General features: G+C 42.5%; 1 protein-coding gene across 11 annotated transcripts in view; it reads left to right on the top strand.

Annotated features, from left to right (window-relative positions):
• LOC144092640 (uncharacterized) overlaps positions 1-27,221 on the top strand; it is a 97,278-nt gene that overhangs the window by 28,040 nt on the left and 42,017 nt on the right. For 6 of the 11 annotated variants that reach the window (XM_077625627.1, XM_077625629.1, XM_077625628.1 and 3 more), the window contains one exon: positions 15,081-15,339. The exons of 2 other annotated variants lie outside the window; for them this stretch is intronic. In XM_077625627.1, the coding sequence (XP_077481753.1) occupies positions 15,081-15,339 (259 nt within the window). 3 more of the 11 variants (XM_077625631.1, XM_077625634.1, XM_077625635.1) reach the window with 3 other exon arrangements.

Below are 27,221 nucleotides of genomic sequence, written 5' to 3'. Positions count from 1 at the left end.
AAGTGGTTCGCAGCTCGTGTAGAATGGCGAGCTTTCATTCGACAGTCAGTTCCGTCTGCTTTTACCTACTCACTGTGCTGGAAGTAGACACAATGTCGTCTCTGAAAGCTTTTGTGGTGCTTGTGCTTTCCATATTGAATGAGTGACTGCACAAAATCACTTATAACGTATTTACCCAGGTATATTAAATGAGGGGGTATATTAAACAGCAAAATGCGGTAGATTGTAATGTTGAATTAGTAAACTTGGCTAAGGTACCAAAATCTCTTGCACTCAAAGTGCAGCCTTTATTTTGTTTATTAATGAAACAGATTAAGGTTAATCCTGTTACATGACCTACTTAAACCTAATACAGGTATAGTCTGCAAAACGTTGATGCACCCCGTCACGTGTGTAGGGGATGGTACCTTCCCGTTTGTGCGCCATTTAATATATCCAGGACCGAGCTTGTATGTCGATTTACTCATATCTCAAGTCAACTTTTCCCATAGAAATGTACTGAATATCAATTAATTCGTTCGCACCCTCTGAAAAATAAACACCAAAAAAAACATAATATATTGGAATGCAGTGGCGGTCCGTGCATTTCCTAGTGACACCTTCAGCAAAAACTATTTAATGGCTATAAAACCTCTACTGCAGCTACAGCTGCGACACATAAAAAATAATCAATAAATCAATGCACAAAAATGGGGTAAAATCCACTTCTTCGCAGCATTTGATGATTAAATACAAATACTGGAGCTTTTCAGACATTACAACCGGGCCAGGGGGGTTATTTTCCCGGGAAAAGACAGTGATGAACGTCAATGGCGAACCGGCAAAAATTGCACTAAAATGGGGTAAAATCCAGCCGAAAACAGCATTTATTGATTAAATACAAATACTGGAGCTTTTAAGACATCAGAACCGGGCCCGGAGTATCATTTACCCGGGAAAAAGACAGCGATGAACGTCGATACGTCCATATACAGTGGTACCACGACCTACGATCAGCTCGTGGTACGACATACTCATGGTACGACATGCTCGTGGCACGACGAAAATTTCGATCGTATAATTCACCCGAGATACGATCAAAATTTCGAGATGCGACCAAGCCAGGTGGCCATGGCACTGTCTGTTTTGCATCTCTTTCGTGTATAAAATATATCTACGAGCACTGAGCGGACTTTGCATTTCCCCACCCGTTTTTCCCCCCACGTTGGTCTACATTTATATACAAGGTAAACAACAATGGATCGGCAGAGTTTTGCAAAGAAAAGGCGACCGTTGACAATCGACATGAAGCGCGCAATAATTGAAAAATATGAGAGTGGGGTACGTGTTATACGAGAGGAATCCGTCAACCATATCCTTAAGCAGAAGGACGCAATTAAGGAAAGAGGCCTTCCAAAGGACTAACTATAATTTCCCACTGGTGCAGTGACATTCACGACGAAATGGAGAGCCTTCTTTTATTGTGGATGAAAGAAAAACAGTTAGCAGGAGATAGCGTGACCGAGTCAACCATATGTGAAAAAGCCAGCGGAATTTACATGGATTTGATAACAACGAAAGGAGAGCCTTCAACACCTTCGGAACCCTTTAAAGCAGGGGTCTCGAACTCAATTTACCTGGGGGCCGCTAGAGGCCGAGTCTGGGTGAGACTGGGCCGCATCAGGATTTCCACAAGAAAAGCACTGATAAAACATTCCAACGTTATCAAATATCTTTATTTTTTAACAAAAAATAATGAATTAAATAAATTAACTTAAAGATGAATAAAAAATAAATCAATCAGTAATACAAAACCAAATAATACTAATGAGCATACAGTAGATATACACTGGCTGGCTAAGTAGAGAAAATGAATTATTTTTATTCCGTTTCAAATGTCTGTATTAACAGCTCTTTAACCTTTAACTTTCTGAACTTGAATGGAACATTGAACATGAAATATTCTGAACACGGCTTCTCTTGCCTACTCCTTGCTGCTAGAGACCTGGCAGCGCTTCTTCTCACATAGTCACATTTGGCTTGAGGGAGGAAGCAGTGGAGACCCTCAGTAGAGCTTGAAGATGCTCATCAGTAAGTCTGGACCTGTACTTGGACTTATTGAAGTTCAAGGTGGAGAAGAGCTTCTCACACAAGTATGTGCTCCCAAAAAGGCACATGGTCCGCTTGAACCTTCGGGAAAGTTCAGGGAAGCTGGGGGTCAACTCTCTCAAAAATTGCCCAAGCTTGTCTGCTTCTCCACTCACCTCCCTGAACTTGGCTTTGAGTGCAGAGTTGCACTGCAGGTCAATGAGCTCCATTTGAAGCTCAGGAGGGGCATCTTGCACATCAAAGGAGAAGGGGTCCGCACAAATTTGAAATGTGGCTCTGTGTGTCTTGAAGTCTGCAAATCTGTGATCAAATTCCTCCTGTAGCTTCGAAATGGCCTCAACATACTTCTCACCACTGAATGGTGTGCCTGCATCCACGAGAGCCTTGCATGCTGGGAAATGGCAAAGGTTTGTCTGAGAGAGCTGGGCTTTCCATAACACAAGTTTAGTGCAGAATGCTCTCACGTTGTCATAGGCAGCACTGACAAGTTGCCCCTGGCCTTGTAGCTTCTTGTTCAGTACATTAAGCTCATGTGTGATATCAACAAGAAAAGCCAAGTCCATGAGCCATTTGGGATCACTTAGCACAGGATCAATCAACTCACAAACGGCGTAGCTAGCTTTGACTGCTGCATTACTGTCTTTGGTAGCCTTCTTGAAGAGATCCTGTTGCCTCAGAAGACATGTTTTAAGACTGGCAACCTGGTTGGCTCTCTCATCTCCCTGGTATTTTTCGTACTCCTCAGCATGTCTCATAGTACAATTACGTTTCAAATTGTATTCCTTGTGCACCGCAACTTTTTCAGTGTAAATTAGACACGTCGGGGTGCCCCTGTGTTCAACAAAGAAATATTGCACTCCCCACTTTTCTTGAAACTGTCTGTGCTCATCACCGACCTTTCTCTTCACGGCAGGCTTTGAAAGAGACATCTCTGGGGCTCTGTAATATGTTTTTCCACTTGGAATGAGTCTCGGGTTGATCTTTCACATTCAGTCGCGCGGGTTTGTGGCGCATGTGCACTTTCGCTCTCCGTTTCAATCGCGGAGATGGCTACAGACACTGACACAGGCTGGATCACGGATCATAGCGCCTCATTCAGTTCTATGCTGAGAGCAGCGGAGGAGTGTGCGCGCCGAGCGGAGTGATCGGCCTCACGGCTTCTCCTCCGCCCAGCTGATTGGAGGAATGAATGAGTGAGTGAGCGAGGCACTGGACAGCCCGGCCGATGTCCCGCCCTCCAGAGCCGTATACCTCACCGTGATTGGTTCATTCAGCTCCGAACCAAAGTTCCCTCTAATTTTTTGTTGGTCTGAGCAGAAAGACAACCTCCCTGAGCGCACTGAGTACCAGTGTGAGCGACATCATCGGTACTCGGATGATTCGCCTAAAGACGTTTCGCCGACGGACGTTTGACAGACGGGCAGGTCGCCGAATGGACGTTCCACCGAACGTTCATTCGGCCGAACGGAGGTTTCGCCGAAACGGGATTCGAACGCTCGCCCCGCCGGATCGTGTGTACAAGTTTTTCAACCTCGGCCCGCGGGCCATATACGGCCTGTTAGGATTTTTAGTCCGGCCCGCCGCCGGTGTTGTCCAAATTATAGTAAAAATCAATGTTCGTCTACCATCAATGGCAGTCCGGGAATAAGCACTCTTGGGCAGGCAGATGTAGCAGAACCGAGCCGTAAAATGACAGCAATCGGGTCAAATCCATCCTAAAACAGCATTTAATGATTAAATACAAATACTGGATGATATCGCGATGGAGGCAAAAAAACGTCTATAGATGTCCATTCGCCAAACGGCTCAAAATGCTCTCAAATTCGGTCAAATCCAACTGAAAACAGCGTTTAATGATTAAATACAAATACTAGTATTTGTATTTAATCATTAAACTAACAAATACTAGTACGACCTGTCCGTCTGTCAAACGTCCGTCGGCGAAACGTCTTTAGGCGAATCATCCGGTCACGACATCATCATTGCTCGCTATCGGCACACCAGTATCACACCTGCCACAAGCAGGTGCATGTCAATGTTCCCTCTAATTTTTCATGTAAAACATGCTGTAAAACAAGAAAAACATGAGTGGACAGAGCTACTGCCACTGGCTGCCACTTAAACGGCGCCATCATGGGGAAAGGGGTAAAAAATAAAAAAAATAAAAAAAAAAATAAATAAAAAAAAAAAAAATAAAAAAAAAATAAAAAAAAAAAAATCGATCTTTCATATTAAGACGGGGGCCGCAAATTATCGTCCCGCGGGCCGCAGTTGGCCCGCGGGCCGCAAGTTTGAGACCCCTGCTTTAAAGCGAGTCATGGCTGGTTCGAAAAATTTAAAAAAAGATCTGGAATACATTTGGTGAACATTTGTTGCCTGAATTTAGTAGCGAAGAGGCGGTGGAAGAGGCGGGGCCCCTGGCTACAAAAGATATCAAAGACATGCTCGCGAAGTGGCAAGAGGTTTCGGATTTTATAGAAAAGACTCACCCTGACAAGCTGGCAAGTGGTCGCGCGTTGTCGTATTGTGATGACATTTGTGTGAGTCATTATCGAAATATTTTGAAGGGGAGGCAAAAACAAACAACTGTTGATGCGTTCGTTTTGAAGACCCCGGATGAACATCTGGGTGGGGTCAACCCGTAGAACTAAGGTAAAAAAGATTAAAACAAAATTAGAATTCAGTTGTGTGTGAAGTTACATTAAACGTTGAGTGTCTGTATATATTTATCCAAGTTAATTTAAATTTGTTTTTTCGTTTAGGAGTGCCGTGGATAAAGTCCCCCCGAACACCCCCCCTCCGCCCGTGTGCGGTCGATTGGTCGCCGGTCTTTTGGTCACCGGTCTTTTGGTCGCAGTCTTTAGGTCGCCCGGAAGTTTGGTCATCGTCTTTTGGGTCGCCGGTCTTTTTTGTCGCCTGTCTTTGGTCGCCTGATCGGCTACTGCCATCTAGTGTCAATTTATTAAATAGCAGATGGTGTTTTTATTGAAGCAGTCCAATGAACCTACCTTCATTCTCTCTGGGGAACTTGCAATGTTGAAATACTTTAGATTAGATGGTCATTTTTATCAAACAAATAAAAGTATTAGTATACTTTTAGTTAGACAGTATTTAGATCGTTTCAACAGTATTTAGACTCTAAATACTGTTGAAACGATCTAAATCAGGGGTCCCCAAACTTTTCTTGTGAGGGCCACATAACTTTTCCCTTCTCTGATGGGGGGCCGGTGTCAGTTTGTAACAGAAAAAGTGTGACGATCGTAGGGGAGCTTAATTTTTTTAAATTGTTTTCCAGAAAGCCACACATAACCAAATAACCCTTTCCAGGTTCTTTACAGAAAAAAAGTCAGGAAACATATAATAACACTATTAATGAAATAAATAATAACTAAATAACCCTCTCTGAGTTCTTCACAGAAAAAACAGGAAATAAATAACACTATTTATGAAATAAATAATAACTAAATAACTCTCTCTGGGTTCTTCATAGAAAAAAAAGCCATGGAACATTAACTTTCTGTTGTGCCATGCACAATCTTCTCCCTTTGCTCTGAAGTTTATGCACGACACCACAACCGTCATTACAGAATCCCACGTCAACATTTTGCAGCACAGTGCTTGGTGGTGAATTTGGCAGTGGACTCGTAGCGGGGCGGTGAGACCCCTTTTTTCCAACTCCCGGTTCATGCGTCCCATTATTAGACCGCAAGTTTCGGCCACCATGCTAGGAGCCCCGTCAGTCGTGATGCTAGCTAGCTTTGACCAGTCCAGGTCCAACTTCTCCATGGTTTGGCACACTTAGTCAAAAATATCCTCTCCCGTTGTAGTCCCTTTGAGACTTTGGAGGGCTGCCAGATCCTCGCAAATCTCAAAGTTTGTGCTAACTCCACGAATAAAAATGAGCAGTTGCGCTGTGTCTTGCACGTCCGTGCTTTCATCCAGTGCTAATGAAAAAAAGTCAAATTATTTCGTCTTCTGCTGCAGCTGGGCATATACATTACTCCCGATTTCTTCAACACGTCTGGTCATTGTACTCACCGACAGACTTACGGCATTAAATGCATCTTTCTTCTCGGGACACACCTCCTCCGCGACAGTATCCATACATTTCTTAACAAACTCTCCGTCAGTGAAAGGCTTACCGCTGCTTGCTATCAATTTAGCAACCCAAAAGCTGGCCCGAACGGATGCCTGGTTCTGCTGAGATAGTAGTCCACTTTTTCGCTTTGAGTTTGTCTGCTGGTATTTGGCCTTGCAATCTATCGTACTTGTCTTTGTGACGGGATTCATAGTGTCGGCAAAGATTGTATTCTTTGAATACCGCCACCGTCTCTTGACAAATGAGACAAACAGCCTTTTCTTTGCATTGAACAAAAAAATAATCGTTTGTCCACTCCAGGTTAAATACCCTGCATTCTGAATCAATTTTTCTCTCACCTAACTTTTTCGCCATTATTCCGTTCTCAAACAGGTTGCAGTTTTAATATGCTTGAATAGTCCGCGATGGTCCCAGGGCTCCGCCCTCACCTGCGATCGTCCAGATGTCTCGGTAACACTGCTCGTGCATGCAACGGTGGACGTGCCCGCATGCATCAAAGGGAAACACTCTCCCCGCGCGTGTCACCAAAGAAGCAATGCGAAGCCCCGCTTCACTGGGATGATTTGTGGGCTCAGCAGGGGTGCAATGAACCAAACACAAGATTAAAACGTCCCAGTCTTCAAGGCCAAATAGGAAAAAAAATCCGATAGCGTCTCTGGTATTGTTCAGAGGGCCGGTCCAAATGTGCCGGCGGGCCGCATCCAAAAAAAAAAAAAATCCGATAGCGTCTCTGGTATTGTTCAGAGGGCCGGTCCAAATGTGCCGGCGGGCCGTAGTTTGGTGACCCCTGATCTAAATACAGACGCTCCCCTACTTACGAACGCAATTGGTTCCGAGCGATTTTTCATAAGTTGAATTTGTTTGTAAGTTGATTCAGTGCTATATTTTGTATTATAATTTATGTTTAAGGCCGATATAAGTATATTGAAGGTTTATATAAGTGCATTTGTATGTTTAAGGCTTGTATAAGTAACACGCATTGGTTTGTACTGAAAATTTTTTTTTAATAAAATGGAGAGAATATGTACAGTACTGTAGAGAGAGAGAGAGATTTATGTATTAGAAACTGGCCAAAAGAAGCAACCTAATGACGATTGCACAGTTTTCTTCTTTTTTTCATCATAAATGATGCGGTAGCACTGTATGGCATCATTCAATTTATTTGCAAACTTTGTGCAACGTTCAATATTTGGGTCCTGCTGCTCGATCTTTCTGTTTATAAATGGTACTGACGGTCGAACGATTCAATGCCCGTGAAACGCTCACCACTCTCACGCACATCAAGCTTCGTTATTATTGCCACTCGTTTCAAATGAAATGGCTTGCCTCTTCCTTGCAACTCCCTCAATAGAAGCCTTTAGCTTTTTACCAACCATATTCAATATTGGATGCATGAGATATTTAATGATACAAATGAAAAAGGTTCTTTGCACACTGGAGATACATTCACGCACTTCCGCATTGCAACGAAGAAGAAGGTAGATGCTGGGTGAGCTGAGCTCTCACAGCGCCAGGCGTCGGTATTAGCGGCGGAAAGAAGTACTACTCCGAAAAAGGCGCGAAATACAAAATTGGACTTGCGAACATTTTTGGACTTAAACGCAATTTGCAGACATGTTCGTATGTACCGTTGTTCGTAAGTTGAATGTTCGTAAGTAGGGGAGCGTCTGTACTGTTGAAACGATCTAAATACTGTTGAAACGATCTAAATACTGTTGAAACGATCTAAATACTGTTGAAACGATCTAAATATCTAATCTCAAAATATCAATAAGAGCACTCATTTAACACATCAATAAGAGCACTCATTTAACACATCGGCTGCTGCTATTGACTGTCATAGGCGTCCAATGAACCTTCATTCTTTCTGGGAGAAATAAGAGCACTCATTTAACACATCAGCTGCTGTGTATTTCATCACTAAGTGCTGATTTTACCGCATTTTAGTGCATTTTTGGCACTTTTGCGAATGGTCGCATATCGTCGCGCCGACTTTTATCGCTGTCTTTCCCCCGGGAAAATCACCCCCAGAGCCCGGTAGTCATGTCTGATAAGCTCCGGTATTTGTATTTCATCAATAAGTGCGTATTTTACCGTTTTAGTGAAATGTAGGCCCTTTCGCAAATGGTCGTCGCATTTGGTCGCGCCAAGGTTTATACTGTCTTTCCTCCGGGAAAATCACCCCCAATTAATGTCTGAAAAGCTCCAGTATTTGTATTTAATCATTAAATGCTGTTTTAAAAACTATTAATCCGCTTTTGGAACACTTTTCTGGGCATTCTTAACCATTTTTCTACCTCAAGAGAGATTCTCCCATTCATTCTCCCAGAGAGAATGAAGGTTCATTGGACGCCTATGTCAGTCAATGGCAGCAGCCGATGTGTTAAATGAGTGCTCTTATTGATATTTTGATGTTTGATAAAAATGACCATCTCATCTAAAGTATTTCAACATTGCACGTTCTCCCCGGGAGAATGAAGGTTCATTGGACGCCTATGACAGTCAATGGCAGCAGCGGATGTGTTAAATGAGTGCTCTTATTGATGTGTTAAATGAGTGCTCTTATTGATATTTTGATATTATATATTTAGATCGTTTCAACAGTATTTAGATCGTTTCAACAGTATTTAGATCGTTTCAACAGTATTTAGATCGTTTCAACAGTATTTAGATCGTTTCAACAGTATTTAGATCGTTTCAACAGTATTTAGATCGTTTCAACAGTATTTAGATCGTTTCAACAGTATTTAGAGTCTAAATACTGTTGAAACGATCTAAATACTGTCTAACTAAAAGTATACTACCGTAATTACTCGAATATAACGCGCACTCGAAAATAACACGCAGGTAATTTTGGGCCAAAAAAATCTGGAAAAATGCAGTACTCGAATATAGTGCGCACCTAAAATTTCCCGCTGACGAAAATCAGAAATCTTACCTTTTTTTCTTCGTCTCACGATTGTTTTGTTCAAAACCGGATAGAGAAATCTTCAGGTACGAGCGTGTCGAGTGTCGTGCAGTTGGGAGTTATGCGTTTGAATTTTAGGGCAATAGATGATACACAGAGTGGACAAACATATCATGTAGACATGTTATGTTGCAATACCTTTTAGACTTCCTTGAACATTGACTACATTTCAATTGACAATACCATGTTTTAATTCAAATATCTATTGTCATTCTCAAACAAGAAAAGGAACATACAAATTGAATAAATAAATGATTTGAAGATATGCACAATGGAAAAGACTATCACATGTAACAAGGGAATGTACTGCCCCCCGCTGGACATATTTTTAAATACAAGTACGTACTACACTACAATGTAGTATTCTACTTTCCAGCTTATTAATGCAGGATTGTGATGTTTGTGAAGCTTGACGATCTTTAATATGCGTGTATTTTGAATTCAAAGTTGGAAATTGCACAATGTCCGTGCGTCAAAGTGAGTTTGACAATGCTTTTTTCGATTGTAATTTATTTTAGTTATTGATTATAACACGCACCCCCAACTATTGGAATTAATTATATAGCAAAAATATGCGTGTTATATTCGAGTAATTACGGTAATACTTTTATATGTTTGATAAAAATGACCATCTAATCTAAAGTATTTCAACATTGCAAGTTCCCCAGAGAGAATGAAGGTAGGTTCATTGGACTGCTTTTAACCTCTCACCTGATCAAGACATTGGAGAGAATCATCCTCAATCACCTCAGCCCCCTGATGCATGCAGAGCTGGACCCTCTGCAGTTCGCCTATCGTCCAGGAATTGGTGTGGAAGATGCTACCACCTACCTGATGCACAGGTCTCTTTCACACCTGGAGAACACGGGAAGCACGCTGAGAATGATGTTTTTTGACCTCTCCAGTGCGTTCAACACCATTCAGCCGGTCCTACTGAGAGGGAAACTGTAAGATGCTGGAGTAAGGAACCACCTAACCGCATGGATCATCGACTTCCTCACTGACAGACCACAATATGTGAGACTCCAGGACTGTACGTCTGATGTGGTAGCTTGCAGCACGGGGCCCCCACAAGGCACAGTGCTCTCTCCACTCCTCTTCTCCCTCTACACATCGGACTTCAAACACAATACAGACACCTGCCACCTCCAGAAGTTCTCTGACGACACCGCTATTGTTGGACGAGTGACGGACGAGAACGACCTGGAGTACAGGGGAGTCATCACAGCCTTTGTTGACTAGTGTAGGCAAAACCACCTCTACATCAACACCAGTAAGACAAAGGAAATGGTCATCGATTTTCGGAGGAATCCTCAACAGACCACTCAGGTGAACATCCAGGGTACAGACATTGAAATCGTGGAGAATTTTAAGTACCTGGGTGTTCACCTCAACAACAAACTAGATTGGTCCACAAACATAGATGCCCTGTACAAAAGGGGCCAGCGCCGCCTCTACCTACTGAGGAGTCTACGGTCCTTTGGAGTGTGCAGGACACTGCTGAGGACTTTCTACGACACTGTGGGGGCATCTACAGTGTTTTATGCAGTGCTCTGTTGGGGATGCGGGAGCACGGAGAGGGACAGGAACAGGCTGAATAAGCTGGTCAGTAGGGCCAGCTCTGTTCTGGGCTGTCCTCTGGACTCTGTGGAGGAAGTGGGAGAGCGGAGAATGCTGACCAGGATGATGTCCATCATGGACAGCACCTCCCACCCCCTGCATGAGTCTGTGGAGTCCCTCCGAAGCTCCTTCAGCAATAGACTGCGGCACCCTCATTGCAGGAAGGAGCGCTTCCGCAGATCCTTCCTCCCATCAGCTGTCAGGCTCTTTAACAAAAAAAGTGTTAAGACCTACCGAATGCATGCATGTACATTTATGTGTATGTATGTATATATGTGCTAAGCAACACGCTTATTTATTTATATATTTATTCATGTATTTATTTATTAACTTACTTATTACCTATCTATTTATGTCTAAAACGCCTTTCCTATTCCTGCATCCTCACCCTCTTGCTACTGTGACAACGGAATTTCCCGAATACGGGATGAATAAAGTTATCCAATCCAATCCAATCCAATAAAAACACCATCTGCTATTTAATGAATTGACTCTAGATGGCAGTAGCCGATCAGGCGTCCAAAGACAGGCGACAAAAAAGACTGGCGACAAAAAAGAAGGCGACCCAAAAGACGACGACCAAACTTCCGGGCGACCTAAAGACCGCGACCAAAAGACCGGTGACCAAAAGACCGGCGACCAATCGACCGCGTACCCCTCCGCCTCCGTGTATGTCGCTGTATCTACCCTCCGCGAAATGCGTCTAATTTTACTACTATTAAACACATTTTATTACTATTAAACCACTTGTTATTTATTACTTTGTCAATATATGGCGAATTAGAAGAAATAAAACATTTTTTCCAATCCAATATCCTGTTTTTGGTGTTTTTTCAGAGGGTTGGGACGAATTAATTTGTTTTCAGTTCATTTCAATGGGAAACGTTCGCTCGAGTTACGAAAAGATCGACATACGATCTCAGTCTCGGAACGGATTATGATCGTATGTCGAGGTACCACTGTACGTCCATACGCGAAACGGCAAGAATTGCACTAAAATGGGGTAAAATCCACTTCCTAGCAGCATTTATTGATTAAATACAAATACTGGAGCTTTTCAGACATTACAACCGGGCTAGGGGGTGATTTCCCCGGGAAAAGACAGCAATGGACGTCAATGGCGAAACGGCAAAAATTGCACTAAAATGGGGTAAAAGCCACCCAGACATTACAACCGGGCCAGGGGGGTGATTTTCCAGGGAAAAGACAGCGATGGACATCCATGGCGAACCGGCAAAAATTGCACTAAAATGGGGTAAAATCCACTTCCTAATAATAATAATAATAATAAACGGACATAGGCCCTGTCGTCATCATCAACAACAAAAGCCTACTTGTCATCACACCCAGAAACTGCGTATGACGAAATTGGTAGTGCTTCTCCATAAGGTGCGTTTACTCGGCAAAAGACCTAAATAAGTGATAGTTACGGACTTGTAATTTGGCATTCTGCTGTTATGGATACAGGTCACCTACCTCTCACTGTCTTTCACTTACCTTCAGTCAGCTAGTAGGAGGCAGATCACCACCCAAACATCTTTTCATATTACCTCAGAAGGGAATGTGTGTGTTGTGTTACCGCAAATTTAGAGTTCTGATGGATGTGGGGAAAAACTGTCCTTAAGCCTATTTGTCCGTACTTTGTGGGACCTATAGCGTCTGCCAGAGGGCAGCAGCTGGAACAGATTGTGACCAGGGTGGTATGGGTCCCCTATGATGTTCCTGGCTCTGCTGAGGTAACGAGGGCTGGCAATGTCTTCCAGTGAGGGCAGAGAGCAGCCGACAATCGACAGTCGACAATCCTCTGCATCCATCCTAGCAGCATTTAGTGATTAAATACAAATACTGGAGCTTTTCAGACATTACAACCGGGCCAGGGGGGTGATTTTCCAGGGAAAAGACAGCGATGGACCTCCTTGGCGAACCGGCAAAAATTGCACTAAAATGGGGTAAAATCCACTTCCTAACAGCATTTATTGATTAAATACAAACGCTGGAGCTTAAATACAAACACTGGAGCTTTTCAGATATCAGAACCGGGCCCAGAGGACGACTTTCCCCGGGAATTTCATACAATTGAAATATTATTTAGGAATATAGCCATATTTTACTCACCAAAAATCATTTTTAACTGTACACAATATCCATCCTCCTTTCTTTCTTCCTTCTTTTCTATCGCCATCGAAGCTAATGCTGAAAGTCGAGCCTGTCCTGTCGTATTTCTGCCATAGAATGTCGTGAAAATGGCTTTAAATCAACACAACAATATATTTGCTTGTGCAGCTCGCTCCAAATACAGTTTGTTAGCTCTGGCTAGTCCACTCTATCACTAGCCAATCATAGTTGGTGAAAGCGATGACGTATCCCTACGCATGCGAGAAGGCAATGACGTATCCCTACGCCTGCGAGAAGGCATTGTGGTGTTGCCAACTCGAAATCTGATTGGTTAAAACAACAGTCTTATCGACACTTGTTTAATGCAGCAGAGCCTGCAAAACTGATTGTGAAGGCCAAGAGGCAGATTTGTGACCCTGGCAACAAATAATGCCTGAAATGTGATTGGTTAAATGCTTCAATATGAAAACACACATCTGGAAGCAGTGCAACCAGGAGGAAAAGCAATGAAAGGAAGCTAACAGACAATTTGGAATTCTTTAATAAGTATTCATGGACAAAATATAATTTACATCAGTCTGTGATTCAGATATTTCTTAGGCCAGGAGAGAAGGCCTTGAAGGCCCTGACGGCCCACCACTGTTAGAATGGAAAAACATATTTTTATTTGTTCTAATTCGCCATCTACTAACAGAGTGACGAATAACTATCTCGTGGTTATGATGTTGAATACTAAAATGAGACATTATTCAGTACTGTGTGGAGTGCTGGGGGGAGAGAGAGAGACTTTTTGCATGGCAATGCACTCGTAACGTAACATAAACAAGGATTACGATACAGACACACAAAAATAAATTTAATCTAACCTTACACTAAACTTAATTCTAATTTTGTTTGAATTTTTTTTACCTTTCTTCTGTTGGCTCTTTTTGCGTCGCTCCACCCTGACTTTCAGCTGGAGTTTTAAAAGGAACCTATCAAGGCTTGTTTGCTTTTGTCTTCCCTTCAAATTATTCCGAAAATGGCCCACACAAATGTCCTCACAATAGAACAACGCAAGACCACTTGCCAACGTGCCTCTTTTTCATAAAATCAGAAAACTCTTGTCACTTTGCTAACATGTCTACCATATTCTTCACGTGTGAACCCCCCCCTCCCCTCTGTCTCTCTTTCTAGCTGTTTCTTTTCTTTTTGTCTGTTTCCTGTCGCCAGTAGACAGGCAAAGAAGAATTAAGGCATAACGCAACGCGCAGGAAAAAGAAAAACATATGACATGCTTAGGAGTGTGCGGAAAACAAAAGTGTGAAAAAATGTAGTGCTCTAACTTTTTGTGGAAAAAACGTTTGAGTGGTCGGTCACTTCTGGAACGGTGAACACGAAGTTGAGTTAGTTTATACCAAAAAAATTCATGAGGGTGCCAACAAGTGGATAGGGGCGTTTGAAGAAGAGACAGTGGGCACAAATCCTGGCATTAGGTGATATCAAAGCAGTGTGGGCAAGAATTCTGGGAATACCAACAATGGCAAATGTCCTGTAGCGGACATCATTGGATGCGTAACCCAGAGGTGGATGGAGTTGAGTTAAATCTGTACAGATTTCCTTTGTAGCGAGGCGGACCCTCTTCCACCTCCTCCTTGCTACTGAGCTCCCGCAAGGCTCCGCCCGTTGTTTGAAGGTATCTTTACACGAGGGAGTTGTGGCGAGAAAGACTGCGCTGAAATCATAAGCAGCCTGTCGCGTCTCGGCCACCTGGCCGTCTTGTATGCTTGATCTCAAAAATTGTCTCGTATCTAAAGGGAAATATTTGCTCAGAATTTTACTCATATATCTCAAATTCTTCGTATGTCGGGGCAGTCGTATGTCAAGATATTACTGTAAATCAAAATGAAGTGACCCTAGAAAAAACAAAAATGATAAGTGACACTTGTGATGTCACAACATAAATCATCAGAAAGGGATCAATATAAACAGGGAGAAGTGACCTGAAATAAATAGAAGTCTAGGTGAGTCTAAAATGCACAAAAATTAACAGGAAGTGACTCGCAGTTTACCGACTAGCACAGCAAAGGTACCCTCGCAATTTCTTCAGAACTTGCATCTACTTGCATTTCTTACATGCAGCTTAAGAGCCATTTTAGCGAAGACTGCCCCATCATCTCTCTGTATTCCCATCTTGCTCCCGCTTTTAAGGAGAACCCATACCTGTGCAGCGATGAGTGCGACGCATCCAGCCCGGACCTGTCTCATCCGCCTCAGCTGATGGGAGATCGGGAACGGGGCGGCCTGGTCACCTACTGGCAGACGGTCACGTGGTCCGAGTACCCAAAGCCGCTGTTGGCTAACGTCACACTGTCATGGAACAAGAGTCTGGAGGCGACGGACGACCTGGTGGTCACCTTTGAGTATGGGCGTCCCACTGCCATGGTCCTGGACAAGTCCACGGACAAAGGTGGGAATAGAGTACCGCAGTGTCACAAGAATCTGGATGACTGGCAGCGAATGTTCACTCACACTCACCCTCCCATTTCAAATGGATTGGATGGGGACTAGTGATAAATCAATTTAAATTCACAGCAGAATCATAAAAAAGCTTTCCTTTCCCCTACCAATATGGCCACCATTAGGCAACTACCATAATTCACCATTTATTCATTTTCCATACCGCTTATCCTCACAAGGGTCGCGGTGGGTGCTGGAGCTTATCCCAGCAAACTATGGGCACCAGGCAAGGTACACCCTAGATTGGCAGACAGACAATCGCAGAGCACAAGAAAACAGACAACCAATTTTCTATTAATTTTTAAAATATTATTTAATCAATACTATTTACTCAGGAGTTGCCATTGAAGCTGTAGGGATGGCAGCAAATGAACATTTGTTCAGTTTTGGCATTGGCATTAAAATAAAATTATAATTAGCTCATTTTATTTAAGTAAAAGGCAGCCCGGCGACTGAGTGGTTAGCACAGGGGTCCTGGGTTCAAATCCAGGTCGGTCCACCTGTGCGAAGTTTGCATGTTATCCCTGGGCCTGTGTGGGTTTCCCGTTTCCTCCCACATTCCAAAAACATGCATGGTAGGATGATTGGACACTCTAAATTGCCCCTAGGTATGGGTGTGAGTGTGGATTATTGTGGAATTATGCCTAAATAAATCCATAATACAAGCGATGTCTAATGCCCTAAAATGAACTCGTTGTATAACTCGCTTATGTAAGCCCCCGTGAATCTTGTAAACATCCTGCGTACGTGACTAAAAGTAAGTGGTGTTTGCGCCAAAATGATGACAATGGATTGCAGATGTTTCTTGCTTTCGTGGGTCCATAAAAAGACGTGATCTTGCATTAATGATCGGGTTCTTCCTCTGATTCATTCTTCCATATTTGGTGTCACGGCACTGGGAGCTCATGGAAAGGCGTGATTGCTGTCTGCTTGACGGACACTGTGTTGCCAATTTTAAAATTGCCGTAATAAAAGGTAAGTTTTCTTACCATTTTATTGGGCACATGGTGTGTGTGTGAGTAGCTGGTAGAATTTATGTTAAGAGAATAGGAGGCAAGAAATTCACTCGCACACAGGTCAGAAACAGTCTCCAGGTGTTTTATTAAAAGAAAGATTCAAGCATGCTGTTGAACAGCTGAATTTCTTTGGGGGAAAAAAGAAAAAGAAGAAAAGAGGGCAGAGTGACCCAGAGCTGTTTGCCTCGTGAGGAACTCACGTGCCCTTGTCCGGGGGTTAATGCAAAAGTGTGAAATGGTTAGATGAAGCCATAGACTGTTTATTAATTGTCACGTCTGTTTGAACGTTATTTCAGGTTTAGCACGTCGGTAGAATTGAGGGTTACACCCTCAAAATACACATCAGGAGAAAACGCACTGTCAATCCCGATTGCGCCTAATATAATACGTGATTTCGAATGAATATTTGTATTTAATATTCGGTTGGACCCACCTATGAGTGTACAAACCACTCTGTGTTTGAGGATATCAGTCAAAACAGTCTCTATGAGTACGGACAAATTAAATATATGCATAGTACTGTATATTATAAATAGTTTAGGTTTCCATGTGTTAGACGTACAGTTTTAGCACCTATCCCTAATTCCTTAACTCAGTCTGCTCCCATCTAACAATTGTGCGTGTTCAGCATCGAAGGAAGGAGACTAGGGTTTGCGAGTTACTCCACAGATGATTTATTCCTGATATTGATCCTTACAGAGCTCCGGGTCCCCCTCCCAAATATAAACCAGCTGAGCGACAAAAGTCCAAACCCCAGTTTGCCCAGTTATAGTAACTGGAATCTGCTAGCCCGGGAATCCACATCTGTCCTTGGTCTCCTTTTCCGCTGGAATCCACATTCGTCCTTTGAAGTTCACCTCAACTGCTTGCCACCTTGGCTCTACTGTCCCTTGGAGCCCACCATCTGTCTTCTTATCAGCATGTAACCAACCTCAAAGTAGAAACTCAGACAGAGACCTTTTGTTCATTGTAATCGAGTTAAGAACAATAGCTTTAATCCTACAGTGGTAATATATCAAAATGAAACAGCTACAATAAAATGAATGAGTAAAATATGTCATATTCTTCACGTGTGAACCCCCCCCTCCCCTCTGTCTCTCTTTCTAGCTGTTTCTTTTCTTTTTGTCTGTTTCCTGTCGCCAGTAGACAGGCAAAGAAGAATTAAGGCATAACGCAACGCGCAGGAAAAAGAAAAACATATGACATGCTTAGGAGTGTGCGGAAAACAAAAGTGTGAAAAAATGTAGTGCTCTAACTTTTTGTGGAAAAAACGTTTGAGTGGTCGGTCACTTCTGGAACGGTGAACACGAAGTTGAGTTAGTTTATACCAAAAAAATTCATGAGGGTGCCAACAAGTGGATAGGGGCGTTTGAAGAAGAGACAGTGGGCACAAATCCTGGCATTAGGTGATATCAAAGCAGTGTGGGCAAGAATTCTGGGAATACCAACAATGGCAAATGTCCTGTAGCGGACATCATTGGATGCGTAACCCAGAGGTGGATGGAGTTGAGTTAAATCTGTACAGCAGAGACTTGAAGGCAACAATAAGGACGGAATATCCGATCAAATTGATCCCAAGACCCTGAAAGGACAGCCGATCACAATATGGAAAACCCTGCCGAATACATCAGCCAGCAGCTTAAAATTTGGAAACAAGAAACAGTAGAGGAAGTTGACAACAGTCCTCTGACGATTACGCTATACAGAACAGCGGTTGTTGAAGCCATGCCAACTCCGGGAACCGGAGGTGTGGTGTTGTCATTGTTATGTTATGGCACGGCTGATCAATTGGACTTGGATTCTCATACCGGCACTGTGACAAAAAATAGCAGTCATAGTCAGATACAATCCAAGTTACATTACATTTCACCATCATATTTTCCACGTGTACTCCTTGCTGCCCCTCGCTATGAAACTCACCACTTGCAAAACATTCATATTCTGCATTTCTATTTACTCTATATTTTGTGGGAGCACCCTCTATCGCTGTTGTGACCCCATATTCTGTACACACCTTCGTGTTCGCACTTGAGGGCAGCGGATTCATCAACTGGTGTGTTTTCTTTGAGCCGTAAATCTCTGCGTTGAATAGTGCAAAACGTTAATGGGAAATGCCTATTCCCTTGCTTTTCATGTGTCCACCCTCCTTCTCTCACTCGTTCCTCTGTTCTTCCGCACATGTTTTAAAACTGTTTTTGTCTGGGATCACAATAGGGAGTTTCATTGGGGCCGCCAAACATGCTCTATTTTGCTCAGTTGTCATTTCTTTAATCAATACCAAATCCATTTATACCATCCAGTTTCCTTTGCTTGTTCCCAACCAATTTCTTCCTCTGGTTCAAAACTTCTTGGCCTAAGTTTACTAAAAATAGGAATGTCAACATGGTCCGAGTCATTTCCGATGTCGTCTGAGCTATAGTCATCATATACTACAGTCGGGTCAGTCGTTGGTGCTGTTACCATCGCTGAAGTCACTACCGAAGTCATTGTCAAATTAAACGAATATGTACTGGTAGGCACGTCATTTGCCCTTACAGTCGTATCCATATTATTTGCGCCTGATTGAGGTAACTGAGTGGCATCAGCTGTGAATCGCATAGCATTATCAGCCGGAAGTAGCTTAAGTCACGCCTCATTGGCCGCAGTGATAACTGTGGCCCTATTTGATCATCAAGATCACTTAAAAGAGATATCTTGCCTTCCGTTCGATTCCCTTTTGACCTGTCCACTACTAGGCAGAAGTCATAATTCATTAACCTCCAATGTTGCTTTACCTTTACAGCCACTTGCCACTGGCCGGGTTTCTCCAGTATCAATATACTACACTGTTCTGATCCACAGTCCGAGGGTTTTTGGTATGGTGTAAAGTCCCTTCCACAACGTCTCTATTAGCACTGCAATCGAACGAATGTCATCCAAACTTCCCACTTGACTTGCCTTAACTTTAACAGTCCACATGTCCGCACCCTTCTCCAGACCTCTAAATGCCAGTCTTGGTGCTCGTGTTGTGGTTGTAGGCTGCGCTTTTACCTTATGTTAAACCTTAGTGGTCAATCTCTTTGCTCTTTCTGTGAGCTGGGTCACTGGTGTCGAAACCACCAGCGCCCTAAAGGAACTGTTTTTTAAATCAACTATTGACCCTGCAATTCTTAAAGTTCCATACATATTCGTTTCCAAAAAGGAATCCAAACACAACGCGTTTTAATATAAACAATTTATTGTCTAAGACAGAGGAGTCACAAAACAGCACCCTGGAGCAAATTCTATCCGATCCTCGTCTTCGCAAAGATTTAATAGAATGCCGAAGTCTCTCTCTCCTGCAAGCACCATTATACATTTTGAGGACAAAGGAAAGGCTCATCCTCCCTTGTCCTGTCAGCCGTCCATCATCTCATGTCCATCGTCCCAGGGCATGGGAAACTCGGTCCCCAGCCGGGCCTCCCTGTGAGAAGATAAGGGAGTGTCCTGCCTCCTGCTTGTAGTCATTTCGCTGGCAGAGTCATCCTGTGTTTGTGTGATCACGCATTTTTATGGCCTCTGTCAGGCCCCAGACTAGACTGGTGGCTGGTTGCGCCTGTCACCCAATCACAGGTCTAGCCCCTAATGACTCGAGTGCTGCCAGGTGTGAGTCAGTCAAGGAGTATTTAAAGCCACCAGGAACATGACCATGCTGCTGGATCGTCTAAACAGAATACTGATTCCAACCACGCTCTGCACCCACGACCACGGATCACGGACCAAGGACAACGACCACGGATCACAAACCATGGACAACGACCACAGATCATGGACCACGGACAACAACCACAGATCATGGACCACGGACAACGACTGCGCTTTCGAACCTGTACACGCCACACGGACTCCACGGCAACCGTCCTTCCCGCTACGGCCATCGACCCGACTGCGCCGTCCCCTCTTGTGCTCGCCCGCCTCGACGACGATCGAACTAAATATTTGAACGAACCAGACTCGCACCCTTGGCTGCTTTGGGGTCCTCCATCCCCGGTACGTAACAGCCTCTTTCTGCCCGATTCCCTGCTTGGGAAACCAGACACAGCTCGTCTGAAAGTTAACAACGTTAATGTTTATTTTTATTTGCCTATTACTTGTACATGTTAAATGTTACTTTCCTTCAGCCCGCAGATCACCATCACCAGGAGCTGAATCCTTGATATCTGGCTCCTTATTCAGGCTGTCCAGGCTGTTCTGCTCCTTAGTACGATGGTTGAGGTGGTACCATGTCGTGCTTCCTTCCACCTGGACAGCCGTAGGTGTTGCTCGGACCACCTTGTAGGGAGCTCGTCGACTCGGCTCACGCCACTTTCGCCTGAATACCTTGATGTACACTTGATCGCCTGGCACCACTGAGCCACCAGTCAGTTCCCTGGATTCAGGAACCCTGCTTTTCTCCTGCACATAGATAGCTCTATGTATAGCAGTTAGCTGTGTTAAATAATCTTTTAGTTCATTTTGCAGCTGCTCCAGAGGGTGCCCCTTATAGGGTCCTCTCAACTGCGGTGTCGGCATGGGTCGACCCGTGAGCATTTCACTGTTAGTTTGCATGCAATAGCTCATTAGTGCAAGTGGTAGCGCATCCACCCAGTTCAGCTTTGTGCTAGCACATATTTTGCTGAGTTTTGCTTTGAGTGTCCCATTAACCCTTTCTACCATACCTTGTGATTGCGTGTGATACACACAACCTAACCTTTGTTTTAGTCGCAATTGTTGCAAAATTCCTTTGCCAACTTTATGTATGAATGCCAGACCATTCTCAGAACTTATTTCAGATCGCGGAATTATTTCTCTTAACAAGAATTTGACAACGGTTTCCGAGCTTTGGTCCTTTGACACTGTTGCCTCCACCCAACGAAAATCGGTCGATCGCTACCACTATGTACCTGTTCCTTTGCACTGATTTGTTCATGTCTACAAAATCTAAAACAAGATGTTTGAACGGACCTTCTGGAACTGGTATATGTCCGATTAGTGTTGTGATACTCTTCCGAACATTGTTTTGTGCACAGACTTTATATTGTCCTAAAACTCCATCCACCATTGCCTGTAAGTATGGTGACCAATATCCTTGTTGCTTCATTTTTCTCACAACTTCCCCCCCGTGCGCAGTAGATCTAAATTGTGCCCATCTGAAATCAGCATTGTAAGCAATGAGACTGGTGCTACAAGCAACCCTTCATGCGATCTCCATAAACCTTTTTCGTCCTTTGACACACCTTTCTGCTGCCACAAGCTATGTTCACTTAGCCTTACCTTTTGTTGGATCAACACAATATCATCTGGTGTCGCAACTGGTTCTATTGATACCAATGGAGCCAAAACAGTGACCTGGCTTTTCGTCGCCAATTTCACTGCTTCGTCAGCTGCATTATTTCCTCACACAATGTCATTGTTACCTTTCTTATGTGCTTGACACTTAATAATGGCAAGTCTGTTTAGTTGCATCATGGCTGAGATCAAATCGACTACCTGCTTGTGGTGATGTATCGGCGAACCGTCACTTTTCCTAAATCCACGCTGCTTCCACTCAGCTCCAAACAAATGACACACACCATGCACAAATAGAAATTAGCTACTTTTCCTTTGGCCATCACACACGCTTCAGTCAACGCCTTCAATTCAGCTAGCTGCGCAGAGCATGGTTGATCACAACTCTATGCCTTTACTGTCGGTAAATTGCTTCCCTCCTGCTTAATAACTACAAATCCAGCATTATTTCCAAGATAATCTTTATAACAGGATCCATCCACGAAGTATGTTACTTCTCCATTGTGGAAGGGAGTAGATTCCAAATCTGGTCGCAACTTTGTATACTTCATTGTCTCCGATATACACTCATGAGCCTCCCCTTCAAATTCAAAAGGCATGGTGTCCGCAGGATTTACCATCGGACATCTCTTGATCGGGTATGACAACAACGGCAAGTATTGTAAGCACATCTGAGTTATTACAAATCGACTCTGATTGATCAATTCTGAAATTTTATGATGAGTATAGATCACTACTGGATACTGTTGGGTTTAAACACCAGACATTTGTATCACCAATCTGAAAAAAGTAGGAACACAAAGAATTGAGGTTATTTTATTTAAAAATGAGAGGTTCAAGGAACTGTCCTCGTGACAGTCCTCCAAAAGCACTCTGAAAAATGTCCCCTCCTGCAAAGTCTCTTATTGTGTTTTGGGAGTGTCCAAGTTACAGGAAGTTTCAAGCTGATCAAAGGAGAGAGAGATCTCTCCCAGTTACAAAAGGTTCTTTGATCATGACCATATGCCCCTTCAAGATAACATCTTTACAGTATCTTTCCCGATATCCTGCAATCTTCACACAATAGTTCAGACAGATGTCGGCCCCCTGGGTAGTTCCTCTTTGTTGAATAAGGTGAAACTTCCCAAGGGCTCAAGACACTAATTCTATTAACTAACATTTCGACAGTCATACCAGAATCAGGATAACTTATATAAAATAATTCCAACATAACCCTCCTGTTTATCCGGATTCTGCTATAAAATATAATCACCCATAACCTCTTCTTTTCAGATTTTAGCATCACAGGATCACAAAAATAACAGAAAAACGTTACACTAAAAAATCAATGCCATAGTCTTTAGGATCTGGGAACAGGTTAGGCAGTCCCATGAACTGCATTTCCTCCTCATCCCCAGATGCGTCGTCGTCATCATCATCATCGTCCAGTGGTTCGCCTCCAGATGTCAATAAGGCATACATTTCTGATTTGACTGGTTCTATGGCATTTGTTATTAATCTTTTACATAACGCATGAATACAGGGAATGCAACAACATCCACAAGTTGTGAGAATGGCAGCAAAAACAGCGATTGACATTAAAACTGATACAATCAACTGTTTGTATCTGCCAAACATGCTACCAAATTCGCCCCACATTGAGGTGTCAATTCCAGAATGTTCTTTCATCTTGCTGTTGAGGGATCGAAGGCCCTCCAGGGCCTTGGTTAAACTCCCGTCAGCTGCTGTGTTGTTAGGGATGAACGTGCAGCATTGGTCGCCAAAGATGGAGCACACGCCACCTTTCTCTGCCAGGAGCATGTCAACAGCAATTCTGTTCTGGAAGGCCATCAAGGAGGTCGCCGACAACTGTTCATGGATGGCTGCAAACCCTTCCTCCGTCCTGTTCTGGAGTCGTGCAATTTGGTCAGCGAGTTTATACTCATCTGGTACACCGCGGGGAACCCCGATGTTGTTGATGTAGATTGGGTCCCCGTCGCCCCATCCAAGAGCGGACCGCTTGGCTCTGCCTTTCCAGTGATGAGGCAGATGTTTCCTGCACTTGTTTTCCAACTCGAGTCTCTGTGGGCGGGGCGTTCAGACACGCCCAGGCTGTCACTGACAGTCCAGTCACTGTGATGTGGATGGCAACAGCTTTCACTGTGGCTTCTGTATAGAGGTGCAAAGTCTATGGGAGGTCAGGGTTAAGTGAGGGGTGCTCGTGGCTGGTGAGTAGACGTCAGATGAGTTTCTTCACGGACAAGGGTTTTGACACCGTCCGACTTACAGTCCACTCAGAGTCACCTGTCTCGAACGACCTTGACCTGAATCGACTTTGACTTTTCAGCGATCTTTGCTGCTGTGGAGGTTGGTGAGTTGGGCCACGAATGGGTCTTCCCATCGTGGAGAGAACCAGGACTTCACTTTTATGACTCGGATCAGGATCCAGTCACCTGGCTACACCACCTCCTGCAAGATAGACAAAAAGATCACGGCAGCTTACATGTTCTTTGGATAAGTTTCTCTCCTTCCTTAGTCTCTCGTCATGGGTCATCTTCCCATAAAGGAAGTTGGAATGGTCTTCCAATAACTATCTCAAAAAGGTGTTAATCTCAAGTTAGTTCTACCAGTTGTTTTGCCATGTTTTGCACTATGCTGTTTGAAAAATGAGCTCCATTGTCACTCCAGATGATTCTGGAGATCCCATGTTCTTTACAGATCAATAAAATAACAAATTAAACAATTCCTACAAAAATTTTAAAATAGGTATTTATACCTGTTCACCATATCTCCCCCCTGTTGAGACATTTATGGATCAATTTTGGAATACATTTTTGGTAGGCACGGTAGGCCTTTAGCTTTGTACAGTTCGTCTGCACTATAGTTTGTGAAAATTTAAATACCTTATCAGTCAAAATTAAACATGCTTGCTGATATTCTATTTTGAACACTGCTTCCTTGTTAAGATCAAAACCCATATTTGTTTTTTCCTCTTTCCTACAATTACACAAATTAACTAATCATACTAAAAATAGGAAAAATACAAAAAGCAAACCAGGCTGCTTTCTCCTCAGGAAAACAGCTTTCCCGTTCTCTGTAACAGTTTAGATTCACATCAATTAATATTCAGAAACAAAATGCACACATTTATAATTCTAAATAGAATTGAACCCAATAATTTGTAACAACCCCTTGTTTGTCAGGGTCAATATTTCTAGCATAATTGTATCTTTTAGAGCAATTAAAGCCCATTACTTTTAAAATGCATACTAATCAAGTCCCAATTCATTTAACAATGTGTATTGCTTTGCATATTAACCTCAGTGTTTTGAAATTCAAAATATCCCAAACTAGTAGTCTTATTATCAAATGTAACATTCCATTGTCTTCGGAGTTTGCCAATCATCTCCTATAAAACTTTCTTAATCAATATTTCTCAATAGTCAGGCATAAAATTAAATTCTAGTTACATTTCTATCCATTGTAGTTTCTCTTTTCTCTCTAATTGTTTACGTTAAAATATGTAAGAAGATCTAGTCTCAATTGTTTACTTTAACTATCTGTAAGAAGGTGTAGTCTCAATTGAAACGCTTTTTTTATATGGAGACAATAAAACCAATATAAAAAGTTCCTCATGGCTTACAGCATTGCTCCCCGAGCAATAATCTTTCCAATCAATATTGGAGTGCTTGCCATTTTGTCTGATTACGTCAAAAAGTTTATCTTACCTGTCTCCTCATACGTTTCAACTGAGAGAACCTTCTTACAGTGCACAAAATGGATCCGCTATTTTCATGTCTGCTGGTTTGGTCAGGAACATTTGCACTCTCATCCCGGGTTGCTCATCATGTTTCCTGTTGAGAAATGCAATCTCCCTCTGCCAACCCAAAATTAATGCGTTTCTTTAAAGTTTTTTCTTTTATGCAGACATATGATTAGCCTCATCCTCCAGTTCCAATCGTGTAGTTAATAATGGTGTTTGGTATATTCCACTAAATTAGATTTCCATATTTTTTTTTTCTTTTTTCGGAACGAAATATGGAAACTTTTGTCAATTCAGTCAATTATTCTGTTAACACAATTTGGATGCCATTATCACAATAAATCAATAGTACTTTGGAATTTGGTATCAAGCACTGTCTTTTCAGTGCTCCTAAATTTTGCATAGCAGATTTGTTTCTCCACTTCAAATTTCACGTTTGGAGTACTGCTGCTTTCACCATTAAAATTTCATTTGACTAAACAATTTTCCATAATTTTCATCAAAAATTGATTTCAAATTTCTAAATCATTTTCCACCTTGATATCTGATTGATTATATCTTGATGGTCGGCCAATTAGAAACACAAAAAGACAAACAAACAACCATTCATTTACACTCAGTGGTCTGCAATTTTTCATCACTGGTGAAGAGCCATCCCCAGTCTGGGGCTTCTTGGCAGCTAACCACCTTTTTGCTGTGCTATCAGCCTAATCATTCTCAAAAGAAATAGGTTAATGTTGTTTGGTTGACATCAACTGTTTGATGCTAATGCAATTAATATTCTAATAGTCATTAATATGAACCATGCTAAAGCATATTTCACCTGTTCCGGGCAAAACAAGGAATGTCTTTCTGTTCACCGAAAAACATTTCATGCCTCTTCCGTCCAAGGGAAATCATGCCTATCCTAAATCAATTATTTTATCTAAATTTACCTAATAATTTGGATAAATGCCATTTCTGCATTGTTTTCATGTTTGATATCATTAATAATTTGGATGATTCTTAATACTTAAGTCTAAATCGCAAATCACTCTCATATTGCTAAAACCCAATAGTTAAAGGTCTGGCTTAATTCCTATCCGCTCTAAAAAGGCGGTTTTATTTAAAATAAGAGCCATTTTCTGTGCTCACTATCACCTCAATTACAATTTAGGGAAAATAACCTTTCACTATGCATTTCCTAATATAAATTTTAGTGTTTAATAAAAGACCCATAATTTTTCACTAATATATCATAACACTATCAACTCTCTCTCTCTTTCTCCACATCTCTCTCTCTCTCTCTCTCTCTCTCTCTACATTTCTCTATCTTTCTCTAAAACTCTCTGTCAACTTTCTCTGTCTACATTTCTCTTTACCTACATCTCTCTCTTTCTCTCTCTTTACATTCCTCTGTCTCTTTCTGTCCCTACATCTCTGTCTCTTTCTCTTTGTTCTATCTATTCCCCTTCCCCCCCTCGTCGTGCTCCCTGCTTACATGTGGAGCCTTCTACGAGGAGCGGGCTAAACAGGGCCACTGTTTTTGAACAGGCCTAATATATATATATATATATATATATATATATATATATATATATATATATATATATATATATCGTCTTATCTTATTTATCCGCCTAAGTATATTTCTTAGTCGTTTCTAGTCTTATATTGCTCGACAATCGAGATTTATGAACGCGTCACAGCGTACTTATATCTTATTTATCTATTCATATGAAGATTACTTGCATGCGTTTATAGTTTTATTCTATTTTTTTTTTCCTTTATATCGAGCTCTTTCAGTAT

This window comes from Stigmatopora argus, chromosome 18 (genome assembly GCF_051989625.1).
Source record: "Stigmatopora argus isolate UIUO_Sarg chromosome 18, RoL_Sarg_1.0, whole genome shotgun sequence".
Lineage (NCBI taxonomy): Eukaryota > Metazoa > Chordata > Actinopteri > Syngnathiformes > Syngnathidae > Stigmatopora > Stigmatopora argus.
Note: the sequence above shows the minus strand (reverse complement) of the source record. Positions and strands in the feature narration are given on the sequence as shown.